Raw genomic sequence first — 24,490 nt, 5'->3', positions numbered from 1 at the left:
CTCCGCTCCATCCCTCCCTTCCACTCTCTAACTCACAGGCTTGTTACTCTGGTAACGCAGTGTGTACATTCTCATTAGCATACAGTGACCAACATTTTCCTCTCAGATTGATAGAGGCTGCATCCCAGATGACACCCTATTTATTCCCTTTATAGTGCACTGCTTTTGACCAAGGCCCATAGGGCTATAGAAGAAACAGGGTGCCGTTTGGGACGCTCACAGAGCCTTCCCATGGTTGCCAATGTAGGTCAGGGTGAGAGGTAAACAGTGGAAAGAGAGAAGTAGAGCAATGCAGTGTGCACGTGTGCGTGCGGCGTAATGTGGTGGTGACAGGCGAAAGAGCGAGAGGTGCCCGGGGACCGCCTGAGCTGTTTTTCCACATGGCTCCTGACAACTAAGAGACACACATACGTACAGTACACAGAAGAGTACTCCCATACAGATACGCACACGCGCACACTCTCACACAGACACTAAAGTGCATGAAAACACGCACAGACAAACACAGAGGATAGCAAACATCCACATCGCAAAAATAGCAAGACAATATGAATAAAACACATATAGGGGACAATATGAATAAAACACACATATAGGGGACAATATGAATAAAACACATATAGGGGACAATATGAATAAAACACACATATAGGGGACAATATGAATAAAACACACATATAGGAGACAATATGAATAACACACACATATAGGGGACAATATGAATAAAACACACATATAGGGGACAATATGAATAAAACACACATATAGGGGACAATATGAATAATACACACATATAGGGGACAATATGAATAAAACACACATATAGGGGACAATATGAATAAAACACACATATAGGGGACAATATGAATAAAACACACATATAGGGGACAATATGAATAAAACACACATATAGGGGACAATATGAATAAAACACACATATAGGGGACAATATGAATAAAACACACATATAGGGGACAATATGAATAAAACACACATATAGGGGACAATATGAATAAAACACACATATAGGGGACAATATGAATAAAACACACATATAGGGGACAATATGAATAAAACACACATATAGGGGACGCAGAACTTCTGGTATTACGAGGTTGAGGTCAATTTCACTTCAATGAAGAAATCAGACTTGAAGAAATGAAGAAATCAGATTGCAATTCAAACTGTGCTTTTAGGTGAATGTCAATTTCCAACCATTCATTGGCGCTAATAAAATGGTCTCGACGTCTAGGTCTCGACGTCTACTCTCCCAAGTCTCTCAAAGTCAGAGAGAGAGAGCGAGTGTGTGGAGTTATGAGGGCCTGACTGGAGCCCCTGCTGTGAGAGCTGGACGGTGCATTAGCTGAGGGGCTCACCACCACCCCAACCACCCTGAGTGTGTGTGTGTGTGTGTGTGTGTGTGTGTGTGTGTGTGTGTATCTCACCACCATCACCGTCACAGCTTGTCCACCCAGCCCCAGCACCCATGAAACCAAATGAACCTCTTAGAGAGGACGTTTTAGAGGAAATCAATATGATGTCCCTCACTGAGCTGAGCTGTGCTTGACTGGATTGGTTACATCTAGGGCAGATTCTCATGCAAAACGCTCTCTTTCTAACTCAAAATGTTCACTAGAGACTGTAGTCTTTCTAACTCAAAATGTTCAGTAGAGAATGTAGTCTTTCTAACTCAAAATGTTCACTAGAGACTAGCCTTTCTAACTCAAAATGTTCAGTAGAGACTGTAGTCTTTCTAACTCAAAATGTTCACTAGAGACTGTAGTCTTTCTAACTCAAAATGTTCAGTAGAGAATGTAGTCTTTCTAACTCAAAATGTTCAGTAGAGACTGTAGTCTTTCTAACTCAAAATGTTCACTAGAGACTGTAGTCTTTCTAACTCAAAATGTTCACTAGAGACTGTAGTCTTTCTAACTCAGTGTTCAGTAGAGACTGTAGTCTTTCTAACTCAAAATGTTCAGTAGAGACTGTAGTCTTTCTAACTCAGTGTTCAGTAGAGACTGTAGTCTTTCTAACTCAGTGTTCAGTAGAGACTGTAGTCTTTCTAACTCAACATGTTCACTAGAGACTGTAGTCTTTCTAACTCAACATGTTCACTAGAGACTGTAGTCTTTCTAACTCAACATGTTCACTAGAGACTGTAGTCTTTCTAACTCAACATGTTCACTAGAGACTGTAGTCTTTCTAACTCAACATGTTCACTAGAGACTGTAGTCTTTCTAACTCAACATGTTCACTAGAGACTGTAGTCTTTCTAACTCAACATGTTCACTAGAGACTGTAGTCTTTCTAACTCAACATGTTCACTAGAGACTGTAGTCTTTCTAACTCAACATGTTCACTAGAGACTGTAGTCTTTCTAACTCAACATGTTCAGTAGAGACTGTAGTCTTTCTAACTCAAAATGTTCAGTAGAGACTGTAGTCTTTCTAACTCAAAATGTTCAGTAGAGACTGTAGTCTTTCTAACTCAGTGTTCAGTAGAAACTGTAGTCTTTCTAACTCAGTGTTCAGTAGAGACTGAAGTCTTTCTAACTCAAAATGTTCAGTAGAGACTGTAGTATTTCTAACTCAGTGTTCAGTAGAGGCTGTAGTCTTTCTAACTCAGTGTTCAGTAGAGACTGTAGTCTTTCTAACTCAGTGTTCAGTAGAGACTGTAGTCTTTCTAACTCAGTGTTCAGTAGAGACTGTAGTCTTTCTAACTCAGTGTTCAGTAGAGACTGTAGTCTTTCTAACTCAGTGTTCAGTAGAGACTGTAGTCTTTCTAACTCAGTGTTCAGTAGAGGCTGTAGTCTTTCTAACTCAGTGTTCAGTAGAGGGTGTAGTCCTTCTAACTCAGTGTTCAGTAGAGGCTGTAGTCTTTCTAACTCAGTGTTCAGTAGAGACTGTAGTCTTTCTAACTCAGTGTTCAGTAGAGACTGTAGTCTTTCTAACTCAGTGTTCAGTAGAGACTGTAGTCCTTCTAACTCAGTGTTCAGTAGAGACTGTAGTCCTTCTAACTCAGTGTTCAGTAGAGACTGTAGTCCTTCTAACTCAGTGTTATGTAGAGGCACTGTAGTGGATGTGCTGATACAAATCAATAGGAAACAAGACACTAAGATGCTATAGGATGCACGTACACGGTGGGTAAATGCACGGAAATGGTGTTGACGCACATTTTTATGTGGTTTAAATGGCGCTTACATGAGTATTATGCTAAAATAGTATTGTTAAAGTTAGTGCTTATGTTACTCTCTACAGCCGGAGTTCAGTGTTTCTTCCCTGAATAGCATGCTTACTGAGGCAGGCTGCTTTACCAACAGGACATAGCCTACATAGATAATCAATGATACGTAGACCTTGGCTTCTCTGTGATAAGTTTCAACCAGCCCTAGAGCACAAGGATGTTTGTCAGAGTCAGCTGGAGTGTGTGTGTGTGTGTGTCCTGAGCTGTCGACTCGGATGTGGATCACCACGGAGACGGGGGTGCAGGCCAGACAATGACAAAGATGACCACCCCTCTCCCTCCCTCCACACCACCCCTCTCCCTCCCCACACACACACACCCTGTTCCTACCTCTGGGGCGATGTAGTCGGGCGTCCCACAGAAGGTGCGAGTGGTCACACCCTCGTATATGTTCTCTTTACACATGCCAAAGTCAGCGATCTTAATGTGGCCCTCCGAGTCCAGCATCACGTTGTCCAGCTTCAGATCCCTGCAGGAGACACCCGCATCATGTGACAAGTGCCAAATGAAGACGACCATTGTATTTAAGGGCCTTTTCTACGCCGCTCCTGTTACTTCCTTACATGATTCAATTGATTCATTCATGGTTTGACAATACACAGTGTACAGTAAACATTGATCCTAGAATGGGATAAAGTGCCTCTGAGTTGGTAGACACTGGAAGACCCACCTGTAAATGACTCCTTTCTTGTGCAGGAAGGACAGGCCAACAGAGATCTCTGCTGCATAGAACCTGCAATGACATGCTCCATGTCAGACAGCCCTGAAGCCATTCATTTCAAACAGGAAGGGTTGTAAAGGACTGTAATGTGCTGAACACATTCTGACAGCCTAGGTTATAAGAATGAATATTTCTGTCGTCTCTCCTTCTCCTCCAGACTTTGCAGTGCCCAGTCTAGTTTGACCTCTTCCTCTCCCTTCCCCAGCTCTCTTCCAAGCCCTCTATTTATTTATCTCACACACACACACACACACACACACACACTTGTATTCCCCCTATTTATACTGACCAAAAATATAAATGCAACAATTTCAAAGATTTTACTGAGTTACAGTTCATAGAACATCTATAGATTTCACATGACTGGGCAGGGATGCTGCCATGGGTGCACCCACCTGGGAGCCATGCCCAGCCAATCAGAATTAGGGCTTTATTATTTAATGACAGAAATACTCCTCAGCATCGTACTGACAGTTGTGGCTGCTTTGTGAGATGTATTGTTGTCTCTACCTTCTTGCCCTTTGTGCTGTTGTCTGTGCCCAATAATGTTTGTACCATGTTTTGTGCTGCTACCATGTTGTTGTCATGTTGTGTTGCTACCATGCTGTGTTGTTATGTGTTGCTGCCTTGCTATGTTGTTGTCTTAGGTCTCTCTTTATGTAGTGTTGTCTCTTGTCGTGATGTGTGTTTTGCTCTATATTTATATTTGTATTTATTTTTTTAAATCCCAGCCCCCGTCCCCGAAGGAGGCCTTTTGCCTTTTGGTTGGCCGTCATTGTAAATAATAATTTGTTCTTAACTGAGCTGCCTAGTTAAATAAAGGTTAATTCAAAAATATAAAATATTTTATTTCAGCTAACAAAATGTTTCTTTTTACAAATGTTTTACCTTTATTTAACTAGGCAAGTCAATTAAGAACAAATTCTTATTTACAATGACGGTCTACCCCGGCCAAACCCGGACGACGCTGGGCCATTTGTGCGCCGCCCTATGGGACTCCCAATCACGGCCGGATGTGATACAGCCTGGAATCGAACCGGGGATTGTAGTGACGCCTCTTGCACCGAGATGCAGTGCCTTAGACCGCTGCGCCACTCGGCAGCAGAAACACGGGACCAACACTTTACACGCTGCGTTTCTATTTGTATGTGGTATAAAAGGTTAAAACAAGTGGAAAGGGTAACTCACACTGCCTGTGGCTCTTTGAACTTGCCCACTTGTTGGATGTGGTACATGAGGTCTCCTCCAGTCACGTACTCCATGACAAAGTACAGCCGGTCCTGGGCAGAGAGGGAGACAGAGGTGGGGGAGTTAAATATCATTTAACATTGTTCTTCATAATGTTTTGGGTTGGCATGTGTTCTACCGTCATATACTGTGACATGATAACAGTGATGGACCCAGTGATGAGGCTGCTGTGTAGTATTGAGTCACACATAGGGGATACGGTAGGAGTGTTAAGTACTATAGAAAGCAGAAGAACAACATCAGAGGAAAAATACAGCCCTCAGAAATATTTCCCATGTATGACTCGATTATGTGTAGTCAAACTGAAGTAAATCCCTCAGACAGCCTCTTTACCTGTCTGTTCTGCACTAGTCACAGGGGCGACATTTTCAAAGCGCAAAACTTAACATACACCTCATTATTAACCGGTGGTTCGAGCCCTGAATACTGATTGGCTAAAATACGTGGTATATCAGACTGTGTACCACGAGTATGACAAAATATTACCGTATACTGGTCTAATTACGTTGGTAAACAGTTTATATTAGCAATAAGGCACCTCGGTGGTTTGTGGTATATGGTCAATATAGCACGGCTAAAGGCTGTGTCCAGGCACTCTGCATTGCGTCGTGCCCTTAGAACAGCCTTTAGCCGTGGTATATTGGCCATATACCACACCTCCTCGGGCCTTATTGCTTAATTATAATCTGGAAGTGTGATTTAATTTGAAACTTTGCTTCAACATTGTGTGTTCTGAAGAGGCGACTATTTATGTATTCCTCAGCTTACTAAACCCTAGTTAAATAAATCGCCTCCTTATAACGCACATTGTTGAAGAATCATTTGGAATTAAATCACACTGCGAGATTATAATAAGGTTAGCAGTTATAATAAGGTTAGCAGGTTATGCACTTCGCTCAACATAAGCTTGACATAACCTGTCAGACAAGGCAAATGGTTTTCTTAAACAATTACCCTCAAAGTGATCGTGGCACCTTATTGTGAAGAGGATTTGGACTTCTCATCACTTAAAATGCAATGAATTTTAGATTTCCACTTTGGGGATGGGTGTGTGTGTGGTGTGTGTGTGTGTGTGTGTGTGTGTGTGTGTGTGTGTGTGTGTTCGCCACCGTACAGTGCAGATGGTGCCTGCCCTTTGTCGTCTCTGCCCAAGAGAGATTGAGGGATTAAAGATTAAGGAGGAATGAGAAGTGCTGAAAAAGCGGACAGATTAAAACTTAATTGAACTTTGTGTGGGTGGGTGTATATGTGGGTGGTGTACATATGTGTGTGTGTGTGTGTGTGTGTGTGTGTGTGTGTGTGTGTGTAGTAACTTGACAAGGAATGCCCACACACAATTCAATATGACTTTCCTTTACTTTCAACCTAATAAATAAAAGGTGTACGGCCATGTACAAACGGTACACATACAGCAAAGTGATACAGCCCACTCAACCTGTGGTAGAGTCGCATCGAACAGCTACAACTCTGGGTGATGGCATCCTCAAAGGGGAAAGGTCACGGTCAAGGCCAATAATAACCATGAACACATGAACAGTAATCATACTATACTGCAGGTAAGTACAAGAACATATTCAATGTAATTGTTCATTTAGTGTCATAGAGGAGCTTGATGATTAAGAGAAAAATAGTATGTATATAGTGTGTGTGTGTGTGTGTGTGTGTGTGTGTGTGTGTGTTTATGCCCCACCACAATACCCACAGCATCATCAACATCGATGGACAGCAAAAAGCAAGCAATTGTGCGTTTGTGAATGCGGGCGTGCCCATCTGCTCACGTGTGTGTGTGTGTGTGTGTGTGTGTGTGTGTGTGTGTGTGTGTGTCCGTCGTCTCCATACCACGGTCTGGAAGCAGGAGTGGAGTGAGGTGAGGAAGGGTGGTTTGTCCTGCTGGGCCAGGACTCTCTTCTCTATCATGGTACACTCCACATCATCATCCTGGATCACCACGTCCTTCTTCAGGATCTTGATGGCGTACAGGTCATCTGTAGGCTTCATCTCTGCCAGAATCACCTGGTACACAGGAACACGAGAGGTCAAAGGTTAGACCGACGGCTTCTAACAGGTTGGCTTAATGCGGATAGTAATGCTATTAACTCAACTGTTATGTTGTTACTGCGTGCTTATTGGTCAACTGACGCGTGGATAGAGTCATTTGTTCACGTTGTGCTACATCGAGGTACGGACAAGTCTAAACCGAAATATTGCATTGGATTCATTCATTGTACGACTCGGTTCTGTGTAAATTATGGATGATGTGACTATGATGTGACTCACAGTACACCAACATAGACTTGGATCTTAATCAATTTCAGATTTGTCTGATAGGTAACATCCCAGGACATTGAACATGGCAAGTTGGGTAGCTGATTTCAGAAGCCAATAAGAATAACTCGTGACAAATCATTGTGGGGAAGTTTCCCAAACACAGAACAAGCAAGATCAACACTAAAAAGCAAGATCAATGGAGAATCTTCATTTGAAAGTGCTTTTCTGTCCAGGATTAGGCTTAATCTGTGCCCGGGAAACTACCACTTCACCTCCTTAAAAACACAAGTCAAATCCTGGCTCACCTTGCCGAAGCTGCCTTTCCCCAGCACGGCCAGGAAGTTGAAGTCGGTGAGTTTGACAGAGTCCAGGTTGTTAGAGGGCAGATTAGACGTGCTGTCATCTGATGGAGAGATCACCTTCTTAGTTCCAGGGCCCAGCTTGGCTTTCTATGTGTGGTGAGGAGAGGGGAACGGTGTGAGAGACACACACAACGCACTCACACACACTGCTGTGCAGCCTTTTATAACACAATATAACACAATTCAAAATAAAATATCTATTTAAAAAAAATCATTCACTTTGGAGGAGATGGAACACAGATAGACACAGAGGGTATAAAAAAGTAAATATGGATTTACAGTACGCGTGTCGAATACTCCTGACTTTGCCATTATACTAACCTATTATGGTAAAATAAGTCCCCTTTTTGTGGCGTTACAAGAAACCCTTAGGTCAAAATGTTGAAATTCATCTAAACACATTTGAATGAATTACTGTCAAACCCCTCAGTGATAATGCATTGTCATTGGTCAATGTACCATCCAATCAAGTATCAATCGCAACGCTAAAGTGTGTCCACTACATGCTCTAACAAAGCTTCAAAACTCGTCAGGTCATGCTTGGTTCAGAATCAGAGCAAGACAGTAAACTCTCCTGGCCTCGAACACACACATGCACTAAACACACCCATTTTCACACACTCTTACGACCTCCATTTTCTCCAGAGGCCTGTTCCATCTGTTTCCCAGGCAGTGGGAACATGACAACCTGGGTGCCATCCTCATTCTTCACCCTTACTCACAGGTGTCAAATCTCTCCTCGCACGCACGGACACGCACGGACACGCACGGACACACATACACACACACACACACACCTCAAGAGCTTGGGCCAAATCGAGCAGCTGGCACAGTCATGCTAAACCTGGTCCACACTACAGCTCACCTCGTCTGTCTAGTACACTGGAACGGCTGGCAGACACGCACATTACAAACTACACACAACGATAAAGCTGCCCGTTTGTGTAGAATATACCACAATCCACATAAACTGAACCAAAGACATTTCATCTCATTGGAATCTGTCCAATAAATTGACACATCACGTGTGTGAGGTTCTCTGTGTCAATCTACTGCTGTTTCCCCCTTGGTGTTCACGTCTAGATGAGGTGTAATAAAACTGCTCAGGCGGCTTTGTTTTGGCTAATGGCGTCTGCATACAAATCCAGATCATTCCTAGCCCCTCACCTTCCTCACTTCACGTAGATCTGACAGGGTGTGATAGGCATGAGCAAAAGGTTATAGCTCCACCCTGCCCTCTGATAGGCTAGGTGAAGACTTCGCCATATTGCTTACACCTGTCCACCCCTGGCCTATTCAGACAGGTGACTATGCTACAGTGGCTAGGGGTTGTTTACCGGGCGGGGCCTAGAAATAGCTAGTAAGGTATAGGCAGCACACTATTGGGCGAAGCAGACCACAGCACACCTATAAGCGAAGCCAACGAGAGGAAGAGACTCGCAAAAGCGGCCTCACTTCCTCTCGGACGCACCTGAACTTTGGCTTTGTCCTTTGCCTGGCCCTGGAACCACAGCAGGGGAGAGGTGAAGGGAGAACGGCTGAAACACAGCCATACTTTCACAAGCACTACCATACAGACATGCTTTATCTCAGGAGCACAGTCACTCATAACACTAACACATTACCAACACAGGCCCACTATGTCAGAAGCACAGTCACTCATAAGACTAACGCATTGACAACACGGGCACATTTCATTTCAGGAGCACTCGCTCATAACACCAAAGCACTGAAACAATTGATCTGAGGTTGCTCATAACACGAACACACTGACACAAAGGAACAAGTTATTTCAGGGTTCATAGTGGGTTTACAACCCAGTGCCATGGGGCCATCTAGTGGTAACGGGTGGAGACTCAACTCGCGGGAAACTCTAACTGTGGCTTTCTTACTGCGTTTCTTTCTCTCACTAACAAAAGACAAAACAAATGCATTAAGAATAATTTTGAGGTTGTCTAGAGTGCCCATTTCCTTTACAAGGGGTCAGTTATGACAAATTCCTAAGCAAAAGTCAAAGACCACAAACTGACACAATGAAATTGAGGGTCTAAAACTATAAACCAGCATGTCATAAATGATGCTTTTCATGATAACTTTATGTAATGATACAGTGCGTTCAGAAAGTATTCAGACCCCTTGACTTTCTCCAGATTTTGTTACGTTACAGCCTTATTCTAAAACAGATTTTTGTTAAATCCCTCATCAATCTACACACATTACCCCATAATGATGAAGCAAAAACTTTTTTTTAAAAAAAACATTTTTGCAAATGTATTAGAAATATTACATTTACATAAGTATTCAGACCCTTTACTCAGTACTTTGTTGAAGCACCTTTGGCAGCGATTACAGCCTCGAGTGTTTTTGGGTAAGACGCTACAAGCTTGGCACACCTGTAAGTGAAGTTTCTCCCATTCTTCTCTGCAGATCCTCTCAAGCTCTGTCAGGTTGGATGGGGAGCATCGCTGTACAGCTATCTTCAGATCTCTCCAAAGATGTTCGATCGGGTTCAAGTCCAGGCTCTGGCTGGGCCACTCAAGGACATTCAGAGACTTGTCCCAACGCCACTCCTGGCTGTGTGCTTAAGACATTGTCCTGTTGGAAGGTGAACCTTCGCCCCAGTCTGAGATCCTGAGCACTCTGGAGCAGATTCTCTCTGTACTTTGCTCTGTTCATCTTTCCCACGATCCTGACTAGTCTCCAAGTCCCTGCCGCTGAAAAACATCTAAAGCATGATGCTGCCACCACCATGCTTCACCGTAGGGAAGGTGCCAGGTTTCCTCCAGACGTGACGCTTGGTATTCAGGTCAAATAGTTCAATATTGGTTTCAACAGAACAGAGAATCTTGTTTCTCATGGTCTGTCCTTTAGGTGCCTTTTGGCAAATTCCAAGCGGGCTGCAATGTGCATTTTACTGAGGAGTGGTTTCAAACTGGCCATTACCATTAAGGCCTGATTGGTGGAGTGCTGCAGAGATGGTTGTCCTTCTGGAAGGTTCTCCCATCTCCACAGAGGAACTCTAGAGCTCTGTCAGAGTGACCATCAGGTTGTTGGTCACCACCCTGACCAAGGCTCTTCTCCCCCGACTGCTTAGTTTGGCCGGGCAGCCAGCTCTAGGAAGAGTCTTGGTGGTTTCAAACTTCTTCCATTTAAGAATGATGGAGGCCACTGTGTTTTTGGGGACCTTCAATGCTGCAGAAATATTTCGGTACCTTTCCCCAGATCTGTGCCTTGACACAATCCTGTCTTGGAGCTCTACGGACAATTCCTTTGACCTCATGGTTTAATTTTTTGCTCTGACATGCACTGTCAACTGTGGGACCTTATATAGACAGGTGTGTGCCTTTCAAAATCATGTCCACTCTATTGAATTTACCACAGGTGAACTCCAATCAACTTGTAGAAACATCTCAAGAATGATCAATGGAAACAGGATGCACCTGAGCTCAATTTCGAGTCTCATAATGTAAATAAGGTATTTCTGTTTTTTATTTTAAAAAAAACCTGTTTTCACTTTGTCATTATGGGGTACTGTGTGTAGATCTATGAGGAAAATAAGGTTGTAACGTTAACAAAATGCAGAAAAAGGGAAGGGGTCTGAATACTTTCTGAATGCACTGTAAATTGTGCTGTATTCGATTCACTGCACCAACACGCAATGCATTTTAAAACCTGGCTTGATACTGCCCTCTTGTGGATAAGCGATGAACAACGTGAGAGAAATCAACTCATCAAATCAAAGTTTATTGGTTGTGTACACAGTTTAGCAGATGTATTAGCGGGTCCAACGAAATGCTGGTGTTAATAAAGATATAGTAAAAGCCACATTATGGCCCTATAAAAACCACACTGAACAAACGGAGAAGGGCCTAACTAACTGTGCTGTCCATCTTTGTATTGACCTCCCATTGCTATAGGAACACAGCTTAACTTCCACCCCTGTACTGATCTAGTATAGACCAAGCAGCCAAAAACATCCTATAGGCCAAAAAGGAGGAAGATAAAAATATGACCAGATAGTGATGAGAAAGACAAAGAAAAAAAATACAAAAAGTTTGATGACAGACAGATGGACATCATAGACAGAGCGACAACCAGACATCATACACAGACAGACATTATACTGTACACAGACAGACATTATACTGTACACAGACAGACATTATACTGTACACAGACAGACATTATACTGTACACAGACAGACATGTACGGGAAACATTTACTAACAATCTCCTTCCAACCAGTTATAGCCCAATGAGGAGTCCCCAATTCCCAGCCCCTTTCCCTATGCCTAGTCCATCCAGGTTAGGTGAATGTGACTGCAGTACCCACAGACACCCCCTACACAGTTGAGGGAGGAATAGGAGGAGGAGGGAGAGGTCCCGTGTGGCTCAGTTGGTAGAGCAGGGCGCTTCCCACGGGGGACCAGTACGAAAAAAAGTATGAAAATGTATGAACTCCCTACTGTAACTAACTCTGGATAAGAACGTCTGCTAAATGACCAACAAGTGAATAATAATAAAGAAGACGGGGAGGGAGTGAGAAGGAGAAGAACAGAGTGTGTTGTGTATGGGGGGGGGTTTGGCTGCAATGTCCCTGTAATGAACAGGCACTGAAACCTGTTTTCCTATTGGATGATATAATGAGGAAGTAGTCCTGTAGGACACTTGTATTTTCAGCATCTTGTATACTATCCTATTTCATTGTGGAAGTAACCTACCTGTACGTATACAGTTCCATAAACGCCATCTCTGTAGTGAATACTATTTATATAAAAAGAAAAAATATATACATTTTTATTGTAGGACAATTTTCAGTCACATTTCCCTTCCAGCTTGATAGCTTTACACTTGATTTTCTCAACAAAAGACGAGGCTATTTCCAGCTCAAGTCAATGATTTATGAGAGCAGTTCCTGCTATCTGATGGCTCTTGTTCGTGCGCTAATTCCAACCCCACACTGAGAACAAACTGATAGTAAACTGGATCTATTTGCAGTAGCCTTAAACCACGTACAAATGATCAGAGTGGAAGAGAGTGAGAAAGCGAGTGATTGGACACAAAGGAGGTAGATAAAAAAAGAGGAAGACAAAAGAGGAACAGAGGCGAGGAAAGGAGACAGCGGATGGGAGGAGGAGAGCGAGGAGAGGAGCAGAGGAGAGATACCTTTAGGAAGTGATAGTTAATTTGGCAATCCTGGAAGAGAGGGAGAGAGACGGGGGGAAAAGGGAGGAGAGAAACTCAGGCATTAGATTTGACAAGAAAAAGGGTGGGCATCTAGAGGTCTCACAGAGCACAGATGAGAGATGAGGAAGTGTTACGGTAAGGGAGAGGGAGAAAAAGGAATAGAGAGAGAAGGGCAGGGCAGGCAGAGAGTGAGAGTGAGGAGGGAGACAGGGGAAGAGAGATAGGGAGAGACAGGAAGAGGGAGGAAGAGACAGACAGAAAGAGAAAGCGAGAGCTATTTTCTTGGACCAAACTTGTCTCAGTCAGACAGACACAGCAGTAACTGTAAATAACAACAGGAAGTGACCTCAGCCCATTAACACTTAACCTCTTGAGCATACCAGCCAAAGCGAGAATGATCTTTTACAAAGCACCTACATTTGTGAAAGACATGGAAGAAATATTGTCTAATGCCACACATACCAACCTTAAGATATCTTGTCAGTGGGCCACAGAAATAGACCAACTAGACAGGATTACAATTAAGCACTATAGACAGGAACTTCTTGAGCCCTCACACTCTCTAGTTCACATTGCTTCATATGTCTAGCCTGGTAACCCATGGCAATCCAAGCCCACACAGCACGTCGGAATACCAAAGGGTTGTTCATTTGAAATAAATGAGGGGGAAAAAAACAAACCAGAATACTTGGATAAGTGCTACAATTTAGTTAACGTCCAAAAAATGGCATCCTATTCTTTATCTAGTGCACTACTTTTAACCAGGGCCAATAGGGTTCTGTTCAATGGGCTCTGGTCAAAAGTAGTGCACTAAAAAGGGAATAGGGTGCCATTTGGGAGCTCCCACTGTATTGGCTCTCTTTAAAACATCAAAATGGCTGTGTAAAGTAAGGACACACAAACAGGCATAGAGACGTTTGTTTCCCTTGACGAGCACAAGTCTTCCCTTCTCCCTTTACCAGGTTAGAAATGTTCACAGCAGACACGGCTTGTTATTGACACAAGGTACAAGCTTGTGTGTGTGAGGCTTTGTGTGTGTGTGTGTGTGTGAGCGTGTGGCTGTGTGTGTGTGTGTGTGTGTGTGAGCGTGTGGCTGTGTGTGAGCGTGTGGCTGTGTGTGAGCGTGTGGCTGTGTGTGAGCGTGTGGCTGTGTGTGTGTGTGAGCGTGTGGCTGTGAGCGTGTGGCTGTGTGAGCGTGTGGCTGTGTGAGTGTGTGAGCGTGTGAGCGTGTGGCTGTGTGGCTGTGTGTGTGTGTGAGCGTGTGAAACCCCACCTCTTTAAGGAATACCTGGGATAGGATAAAGTAATCCTTCTAACCCCCCCTTTAAAAGATTTAGATGTACTATTGTAAAGTGGTTGTTCCACTGGATATCATAAGGTGAATCCACCAATTTGTAAGTCGCTCTGGATAAGAGCGTCTGCTAAATGACTTAAATGTAAATGTAAATGTGTGGCTGTGTGTGTGTGTGTGAGCGTGTGGCTGTGTGTGTGTGAGCGTGTGGTTGTGTATGTGTGTGAGCGTGTGGGTGTGTGTGAGCGTGAGCGTGTGGCTGTGTGTGTGTGTGTGTGTGCGTGTGAGCGTGCGTGCTTGGCTGTGTGTGGCTGTGTGTGTGTCATATGTGCAAAAAGCCATCAACATAAGGGAATTTCGGATATTTTTTTTAACCAAAATCCAATAACAGGGTGACAATTTTAGTTGATTTCATGTTTAATTCACATTAGTTGACAACTCAACCAAATGTAAATCAAAACTAGACATTGAACTGAAGTCTGTACCCAGTGTATTGCGAAAGTGAGGACAGTTATTGTTGAATGACTCCTATCTGAAAAACGGTCTATAAAGTCCTATTATACTGTATGTGCAACAAACCTCCACAGAGTTTCAAACAATCTCCAACTAGAATAATGACAATAGCTGTCTGTATTGTGAGGGTAGAGGACAGTTGTCTGTATTGTGAGGGTAGAGGACAGTTGTCTGTATTGTGAGGGTAGAGGACAGTTGTCTGTATTGTGAGGGTAGAGGACAGTTGTCTGTATTGTGAGGGTAGAGGACAGTTGTCTGTATTGTGAGGGTAGAGGACAGTTGTCTGTATTGTGAGGGTAGAGGACAGTTGTCTGTATTGTGAGGGTAGAGGACAGTTGTCTGTATTGTGAGGGTAGAGGACAGTTGTCTGTATTGTGAGGGTAGAGGACAGTTGTCTGTATTGTGAGGGCAGAGGACAGTTGTCTGTATTGTGAGGGCAGAGGACAGTTGTCTGTATTGTGAGGGCAGAGGACAGTTGTCTGTATTGTGAGGGTAGAGGACAGTTGTCTGTATTGTGAGGGTAGAGGACAGTTGTCTGTATTGTGAGGGTAGAGGACAGTTGTCTGTATTGTGAGGGTAGAGGACAGTTGTCTGTATTGTGAGGGTAGAGGACAGTTGTCTGTATTGTGAGGGTAGAGGACAGTTGTCTGTATTGTGAGGGTAGAGTACAGTTGTCTGTATTGTGAGGGTAGAGGACTGTTGTCTATTGTGAGGGTAGAGGACAGTTGTCTATTGTGAGGGTAGAGGACAGTTGTCTGTATTGTGAGGGTAGAGGACAGTTGTCTGTATTGTGAGGGTAGAGGACAGTTGTCTGTATTGTGAGGGTAGAGGACTGTTGTCTGTATTGTGAGGGTAGAGGAAAGTTGTCTGTATTGTGAGGGTACAGTACAGTTGTCTGTGTTATCAATAGGAGATGACATCCTGCTGTGTCTGTTGTGCTGTGGATGACGTGGGACGTGTATAACAGGTGGGAGTCAACCCCTCCATGCCGCCACGCTAACCCCTCCATGCCGCCACGCTAACCCCTCCATGCCGCCACGCTAACCCCTCCATGCCGCCACGCTAACCCCTCCATGCCGCCACGCTAACCCCTCCATGCCGCCACTCTAACCACTCCATCCCTCCACTCTAACCCCTCTCCATCCCTCCACTCTAACCCCTCTCCATCCCTCCACTCTAACCCCTCTCCATCCCTCCACTCTAACCCCTCCACCCCTCCACTCTAACCCCTCCACTCTAACCCCTCCATCCCTCCACTCTAACCCCTCTCCATCCCTCCACTCTAACCCCTCCACTCTAACCCCTCCATCCCTCCACTCTAACCCCTCCACTCTAACCCCTCTCCATCCCTCCACTCTAACCCCTCCATCCCTCCACTCTAACCCCTCTCCATCCCTCCACTCTAACCCCTCCACCCCTCCACTCTAACCCCTCCATCCCTCCACTCTAACCCCTCCATCCCTCCACTCTAACCCCTCTCCATTCCTCCACTCTAACCCCTCTCCATCCCTCCACTCTAACCCCTCTCCATCCCTCCACTCTAACCCCTCCATCCCTCCACCCCCACTCTAACCCCTCTCCATCCCTCCACTCTAACCCCCCACTCTAACCCCTCTCCATCCCTCCACTCTAACCCCTCCATCCCTCCACTCTAACCCTCCATCCCTCCACTCTAACCCCTCCATCCCTCCACTCTAACCCCTCCACTCTAACCCCTCCATCCCTCCACTCTAACCCCTCCATCCCTCCACTCTAACCCCTCCATCCCTCCACTCTAACCCCTCTCCATCCCTCCACTCTAACCCCTCTCCATCCCTCCACTCTAACCCCTCCATCCCTCCACTCTAACCCCTCCACTCTAACCCCTCTCCATCCCTCCACTCTAACCCCTCTCCATCCCTCCACTCTAACCCCTCCATCCCTCCACTCTTACCCCCCCACTCTAACCCCTCTCCATCCCTCCACTCTTACCCCCCCACTCTAACCCCTCCATCCCTCCACTCTTACCCCCCCACTCTAACCCCTCCATCCCTCCACTCTAAGCCCTCCATCCCTCCACTCTAACCCCCCACTCTAACCCCTCCATCCCTCCACTCTAACCCCTCCATCCCTCCACTCTAACCCCCCACTCTAAGCCCTCCATCCCTCCACTCTAACCCCTCCACTCTAACCCCCCTCCATCCCTCCACTCTAACCCCCCACTCTAACCCCTCCATCCCTCCACTCTAACCCCTCCATCCCTCCACTCTAACCCCTCCATTCTAACCCCTCCAAGTGATAATGACATACTGTACACTAGTGTCCATCTGAGGGAGTTCCCAGTCATACTTCATCAGCAAGACTAGCCCCCCCAGAGGGCCCTGCTGGGTACATGGTGTGCTGTCTGTGGCCCCAGGCCGAGTCTGCACTCAATATGACGGAGAGGTGAACGGGCCATGGATGGGTCAAGCTATTCATCAATACTGTAGTCTCTTTACTGTTAACAGGCTCTGTCTATTGGACAAGGCTCAGTCAAAATATAACACAAGGCCATCAGCTGTGTCTACCTGATGAAGCCAAAGGACAACACACGAGTAACTGAAAGAAAAGGAATAACAGTTCTAGAATGAACATCTAATGCAGAGGTGGTTTGAGAGAAAAATTAAATAAATACATATTCAATATACTTCCAAATGACTAAAACCAAATGGAAACTGGGTAGAAATGATAATCAACTTATATTCATACAGTTTCTCAACTGTCCAGCTCGCTAACAATCACTAAACAGTCAGGGAGCATCGAAAATTCAAAAAACAATAAGAGTACTATTTTTAGCTCATTTTTACAGCAAGGAAATATAACAAATTTTCACTGCGGCCTTCCGTTAAAGACTGAATACGGCCCCAGGGGCAAAATGAGTTTGACACCCCGGAGATAATGCCCGTAAGACAAGTGGTGGATATCTTTCTATCCATATCATTCAATCAATTCTGGAGCTTTTGGAATATAATTCCAATATAAACTAAAACTGATATTCTAAGGAGTGACGGACTAATCCTTCCTGCCCAAATCCATGTTCGTGCTGATGAACTAACAGCTTTACAGTGACACCGGTCTGAGTTACCACTGATTCTAGAACAGCGGAGGTCAAAGGTCAAACCCTACCATATCCTATAAGCCTGTATCTACAAAGCTGGATATACTAATGTCTTGGAGGACGAGAAAAAGACCGCCGCACCTTCGAGCCACCAATTAATAATAAGAATAATAAGTAATAATAATAAGTGATTAATAACGAGGCAGCCTCTCATTGGGCGCCTGAAGACAGACGAGCGGCACAACAGAGTTTTAATTAACAGCCCTGTTTCCATGGAGAATCCATGACCCTTTTATGTCCAGATTCTCCGGGGCACACTGTGCTTACGGTCTGGAGGGGGATGGTGGCCATCTTGAAATGCAAACATATTTGTCATGGAGAAGGTCCAAATTCAATTATACCAGTTTAATGTGGTTTGTGGAGTGGCTTTGGTAGAAGCTCAAGGACTTAATATGATTAGTTCATTTAGTCATGGACACAAACATATTATGTAGATATATAAACATTAAAAAAACACACTTGTTACTGAATAAAACGGAAGACACTCAAACTAACAGGCATACAAAGAGACATATCACAACGTGTAATAAAATCACAGAATGTCCGATGAAAGCAGGATGGGCTACAGTAACCAACGATATTCGGATAATGTGTTCTCCAGTCTTGTCTCTGAGGCCTCACCTCAAACTTCTGTCTGAGCTCCTCGTTCCCGTCATCCTCCTCTGAGATGGGCACGTTGTAGAACTCGCCCTCCTCTTGGTTCAACATCTTGTACCTGAGAAAAAGAGAAAAAGAGAAAAAGAGAGAGAGCATTCATATTTCAATTATGATTGTTAACAAAAACAACATTATAGATGTGAATCCAAGCACATGGACTTTCTGAGACCCAGCTTGCTATTTATAGTCCAGTAGATAAGCGTTAAAAGTAACAGAATGTTTCTAAGATCCAGCATAAAACCTCTCAACAGCCTTTAAAACTGAAAAACCCCAGAAAGAGATGTTATACCCTGAGACATAAAGCTAGGTATGGAGCGGCCAGTAGTTTACATCCCTCCCTCCCTCCCTGCATCACTTCAACCCTCTATCCCTCTCTACCTCCTGATTCATACCCACTTGGCCCGGACACATAGTTCATTACAAAGCAATAGTCCCTTTGGCTCCGGTCCATTGGGCCAGAATTATCCTTGTGTTGGCGGTGCTCATGAAACACATCACTATTTATGACCCACAGACATTAGATGGCACCTCAAAGGGCACTGAGCTGTGGCGATAAAGTTCACCTTTGCTGTTGTGATTAATGATCGGTTTGCACCAGACTGTGATATAAGGGACTACAGCGCCAAGAGGCTCTGTGATGATGACCAACAATGATATGAAATGCAGGTAAGTTGAGAAGAAGGCACTTACATCCGAAAGATTATCTTGATTTATCACTGCACTTTTCAAATAGAAATCGCTATTAAAAAAAATCAGATTTCAGCTGTGATTGCTTCAAACAGGAAACCAGGATAAATTCAAGTAATGTTCATTAAGATCCCTTCTTCACTATTAACTTAACGACTGCTACTCTTCCGGCAGTCTACAAAAACACAACACAAAAAAACGAGACACAAATGCAATGCTCTCTGAAATTATTGGGACAGTGAAGCAGTGTTTCGTCTTTTGGCTCTATACTACAAAAGTCTGGATTTGAAATTAAAACAATGATTATGAAGTTAAAGTGCAGACTGCCAGCTTTAATTTGAGGGTATTGTCATCAATATCGAATGAACCGTTTAGAAATTACAGCACTTTTTGTACTTAGTGCATCCATTTTAGGGGAGCAAAAGTTTTGGGACAAATTCTGAATGAATCGTCAATAATGATGAGTGAGAAAGTTACACAAATATCATACCCCCTCCAAGACATGCTAACCTCTCACCATTACAATAACTGGGGAGGTTAGCATCTTTTGGGGGGGTATGGTATTTGTGCGTCTATCACTTTCTCAGTCATCATTATTCACGATACATTTAGGATTATCTGTCATTGTGGTAGTATCCACATTCATGTAGAAGTGGTTAGAAACATGTTATATTCTTATTTATTTACTTATTTTATTATTATTTTTTTAATTGATTGCGTGTTATGAATATGGGAACACATACTTAACTTTTTTACTACTTTAATACACATACAGTTGAAGTCGGAAGTTTGCATACACCTTAGCCAAGTACATTTAAACTCAGTTTTTACAATTCCTGACATTTAATCCTAGTAAAAATGCCCTGTCTTCACGGTTAGTTAAGATCACCACTTTATTTTATGAATGTGAAATGTCAGAATAATAGTAGAAAGAAGGATTTAATTCAGCTTTTATTTCTTTCATCGATATTGGACACGTGTAACTGTGGATATAGATACTTTGTACCCGTTTCCTCCAGCATCTTCACAAGGTCCTTTGCTGTTGTTCTGGGATTGATTTGCACTTTCGCACCAAAGTACGTTCATCTCTAGGAGACAGAACACGTCTCCTTCCTGAGCGGTATGACGGCTGCGTGGTCTCATGGTGTTTATACTTGCATACTATTGTTTGTACATATAAACGTGGTACCTTCAGGTGTTTGGAAATGCTCCCAAGGATGAATCAGACTTGTGGAGGTCTACAATTTTTTTTCTGAGGTCTTGGCGGATTTCTTTTGATTTTCCCATGATGTCAAGCAAAGAGGCACTGAGTTTGAAGGTTGGCCTTGAAATACATCCACAGGAACACCTCCAATTGACTCAAATTATGTCAATTAGCCTATCAGAAGCTTCTAAAGCCATGACATCATTTTCAGGAATTTTCCAAGCTGTTTAAAGGCGCAGTCAACTTAGTGTATGTAAACTTCTGACCCACTGGAATTGTGATACAGTGAATTATAAGTGAAATAATCTGTCTGTAAACAATTGTTGGAAAAATGACTTGTGTCATGCACAAAGTAGATGTCCCAACCAACTTGCCAAAACTATAGTTTGTTAACAAGAAATTTGTGGAGTGGTTAAAAAATGAGTTTTAGTGACCTAAGTGTATGTAAACTTCCGACTTCAACTGTAAGTGAATTTGTCCCAATACTTTTGCTCCCCTAAAATCCAGGTTGAAAAAGTACTGTAATTTCCTAGCGGTTCATCCGGTACAGATGAAAATCCCTTCAAATTAAAGCTGACAGTCTGCACTTTAACCTCGTAGTCATTGTTTGATTTCAAATCCAAAGTTCTGAAATAAAGAGCCAAAAGAATAAATAATGCTTCACTATACCAATAATTATGGCGGGCATTACATATTCCCTACCAGATAGAGGAACACTGCATTGGAATGTCATCTAATGTCATACTTACCAGCCACACACAGGAGATTTGATCAGCTCTGAAACGCCGAAGGACAGGGAGCCCATGAAGTCGTTCCTGGTAGTCCGGTCCCAGTCCCACACCTCCACAGACAGCCTGCGGTCCTTATCTGTAGCCTTCAGCTTGCTGGAATAACACACAGACATATGTACTGTGTTAATGATAATACACAAACGTGAAAGGGGCCTAACATTGTGCCCTGGGGTACACCTCAACTCACAATGTAAAAGACTCATTCCAGGTGGGGTTGAGGTTGGCGAGGATGGTCTTGGTCTTCTTCTTGGTCTCATTCTTGGGGTCTGGGATGAGCTTGAGCTTGACGTAAGGGTCAGACGAGCCGTTGGGGTCCATGGGGATCAGATTTCGACCTTCGCCCACTGATGGAGAAACAACACAGAGGGAAAAGGTTGATTTTGAACTAATACATTGTACAGTGGTACAGGTGACATCATTGCTTGTACAGTGGTTTACTTTGAGAGGAGTTAGTGTGTTCTTTAAAGTTGCCTTGTAACAGCAGGATGGATTTAATAATGGGCATGGAAATTCAACAATCAGGGGACATTTTATAAAAATAAGCCCTATGTAGACAGCATAGAAACCTGCTAGAGATGGTTATACAGTATGTATATTGTTGTTACTATTTCAGTAGTACAAGCCTCCCCGTCTCCCTCCTTGTGGTCCTGTGTTTAGCCATGTTCAGTAAACTGCACACAGACACCAGGGACATTAGCACCCCATTAGCACTCTGACTCCCAGAGCCATGGAACACAGCCAACCACTTTACATTATGCAGAAAATAGCCACGGAGACTGACCCACTGAATGCCTGCCTGGCCAGGCAAGCCCTTAAGCCCAGGAGACCCGGAGACAGCTTCTCATATGGCCCTGTCAATCAAAGGCTGGCCCTGACATAAGGGCTTGTTGATAATAATGCTAGATTGACCTTTGACCCAGAACGAGAGCAGATAAGCTACTAGAGTAAAACTGCATAATGGATGCCATTTTGTCACGCTATGTTGATAGGGTATAGTAGAGTAGTAGACTAGAGTCTTTATTATCCCAGAGGGGCAAACCATTTTGCAGCACATAGTAAAAACACAATGAACACATGACAAATACACACAAAAACTATATACATTTGAAGTTGGAGGTTTACACACCTCAGCCAAATATATTTAAACTCAGTTTTCACCATTCCTGACATTTAATCCTTGTAAAAATTCCCTGTCTGTCTTAGGTCAGTTAGGATCACCACTTTATTTTGAGAATGTGAAATGTCAGAATAATAGTAGAGAGAATGATTTATGTCAGCTTTTATTTCTTTCATCACATTCCCAGTAGGTCAGATGTTTACATACACACAATTAGTATTTGGTACCATTGCCTTTAAATTGTTTTACTTGGGTCAAACGTGTCAGGTAGCCTTCCACAAGCTTCCCACAATAAATTGGGTGAATTTTGGTCCATTCCTCCTGACAGAGCTGGTGTAACTGAGTCAGGTTTGTAGGCCTCCTTGCTCGCACACGCTTTTTCAGTTTTGCTCAAGAATTTTCTATAGAATTGAGGTCAGGGCTTTGTGATGGACACTCCAATACCTTGACTTTGTTGTCCTTAAGCCATTTTCCACAACTTTGGAAGTATGCTTGGGGTCATTGTCCATTTGGAAGACCCATTTGCGACCAAGCTTTAACTTCCTGACTGATGACTTGAGATGTTGCTTCAATATAGCCACATCATTTTCCTCCCTCATGATGCCATTTATTTTGTGAAGTGCACCAGTCCCTCCTGCAGCAAAGCACCCCCACAACATGATGCTGCCACCGCGTGCTTCACGGTTGGGATGGTGTTCTTCGGCTTGCAAGCATCCCCCGTCTCCTCCCAACATAACGATGGTCATTATGGCCAAACAGTTCTATTTTTGTTTCATCAGACCAGAGGACATTTCTACAAAAAGTACAGTCTTGTCCCCATGTGCAATTGCAAACCGTAGTCTGGCTTTTTTATGGCGGTTTTGGAGCAGTGGCTTCTTCCTTGCTGAGCGGCCTTTCAGGTTATGGCGATATAGGACTTGTTTTACTGTGGATATAGATACTTTTGTACCCGTTTCCTCCAGCATCTTCACAAGATCCTTTGCTGTAGTTCTGGGATTAATTTGCACTTCTCGCACCAAAGTACGTTCATCTCTAGGAGACAGAACGCGTCTCCTTCCTGAGTGGTATGACGGCTGTGTGGTCACATGGTGTTTATACTTGCGTACTATTGTTTGTACAGATGAGCGTGGTACCTTCAGGCATTTGGAAATTGCTCCCAAGGATGAACCAGACACAGGTACACCTCCAATTGACTCAAATTATGTAAATTAGCCTATCAGAAGCTTCTAAAGCCATGACATCCTTTTCAGGAATTTTCCAAGCTGTTTAAAGGCACAGTCAACTTAGTGTATGTAAACTTCTGACCCACTGGAATTGTGATACAGTGAATTATAACAGAAATAATCTGTCTGTAAACAATTGTTGGAAAAATTACTTGTGTCATGCACAAAGTAGATGTCCTATCCGACTAGCCAAAACTATAGTTTGTTAACAAGAAATGTGTGGAGTGGTTGAAAAACAAGTTTTAATGACTCCAACCTAAGTGTATGTAAACTTCCGACTTCAACTGTATACAGCATTATGTACACAGGAAGTAGACCTCTAAACCAGGCATGAATAGAGTCAGCCCATACCTAACAGTACAGTACTACAGCTTATTGAGAAAGCTGACTGCTGCTGGCATGAAGGAGAGTTTTGACCTGTTAGTTCTACACTTAGAGAGCCTGTATCTGCGCTTTGAGGGAAGCAACAGAATTTCAGCAAACAGGGGATGCTGGCAGTCCCAACTAATAAATATTAAAGAAACTGTAAGCTATAGTAATAATATTAAGTATAGCAGTTATATTACCTAAATGCATTTTAAACTACAAGTAATTCTATTTCCCTCACAACACCAAACGTACTGAAAATGAAACCATAACCTACGAGCAATTGATTGTTATGTATATTGAACTAAGGCACTACATTTTTGCCTGGGATTGTCATATGAGAGTGAATTAAGTTACGAGACAATTCAATAAGCCTTGTGCAAATAAGCTTTTAACTTGCTTCCGTCTGTTCCTCCCGCTTGCACCTGTGCTGGGGGATTTTTGGGGGGGGGTTAATGTGGTTTGGATAGCGGGTG

At 43.5% G+C, this 24,490-nt stretch overlaps 1 protein-coding gene across 1 annotated transcript in view; it reads right to left on the bottom strand.

The window, feature by feature from the left end:
• Positions 1-24,490, bottom strand: part of LOC115177626 (protein kinase C alpha type) — a 259,435-nt gene that overhangs the window by 38,895 nt on the left and 196,050 nt on the right. Inside the window, exons 6-13 of the mRNA XM_029738557.1 lie at positions 21,496-21,652; positions 21,267-21,401; positions 18,591-18,684; positions 7,786-7,929; positions 7,052-7,225; positions 5,153-5,244; positions 3,914-3,976; positions 3,574-3,712 (exon numbers count right to left, since the gene is read on the bottom strand). Coding sequence (XP_029594417.1) covers positions 3,574-3,712; positions 3,914-3,976; positions 5,153-5,244; positions 7,052-7,225; positions 7,786-7,929; positions 18,591-18,684; positions 21,267-21,401; positions 21,496-21,652 — 998 coding nt within the window. The remainder of the gene's footprint in view (positions 1-3,573; positions 3,713-3,913; positions 3,977-5,152; positions 5,245-7,051; positions 7,226-7,785; positions 7,930-18,590; positions 18,685-21,266; positions 21,402-21,495; positions 21,653-24,490) is intronic.

Source organism: Salmo trutta, chromosome 38, assembly GCF_901001165.1.
Source record: "Salmo trutta chromosome 38, fSalTru1.1, whole genome shotgun sequence".
In the NCBI taxonomy this organism is placed as follows: Eukaryota; Metazoa; Chordata; class Actinopteri; order Salmoniformes; family Salmonidae; genus Salmo; species Salmo trutta.
The sequence above is the reverse complement of the archived record's forward strand: the minus strand, read 5'-3'. Positions and strand labels throughout refer to the sequence as shown.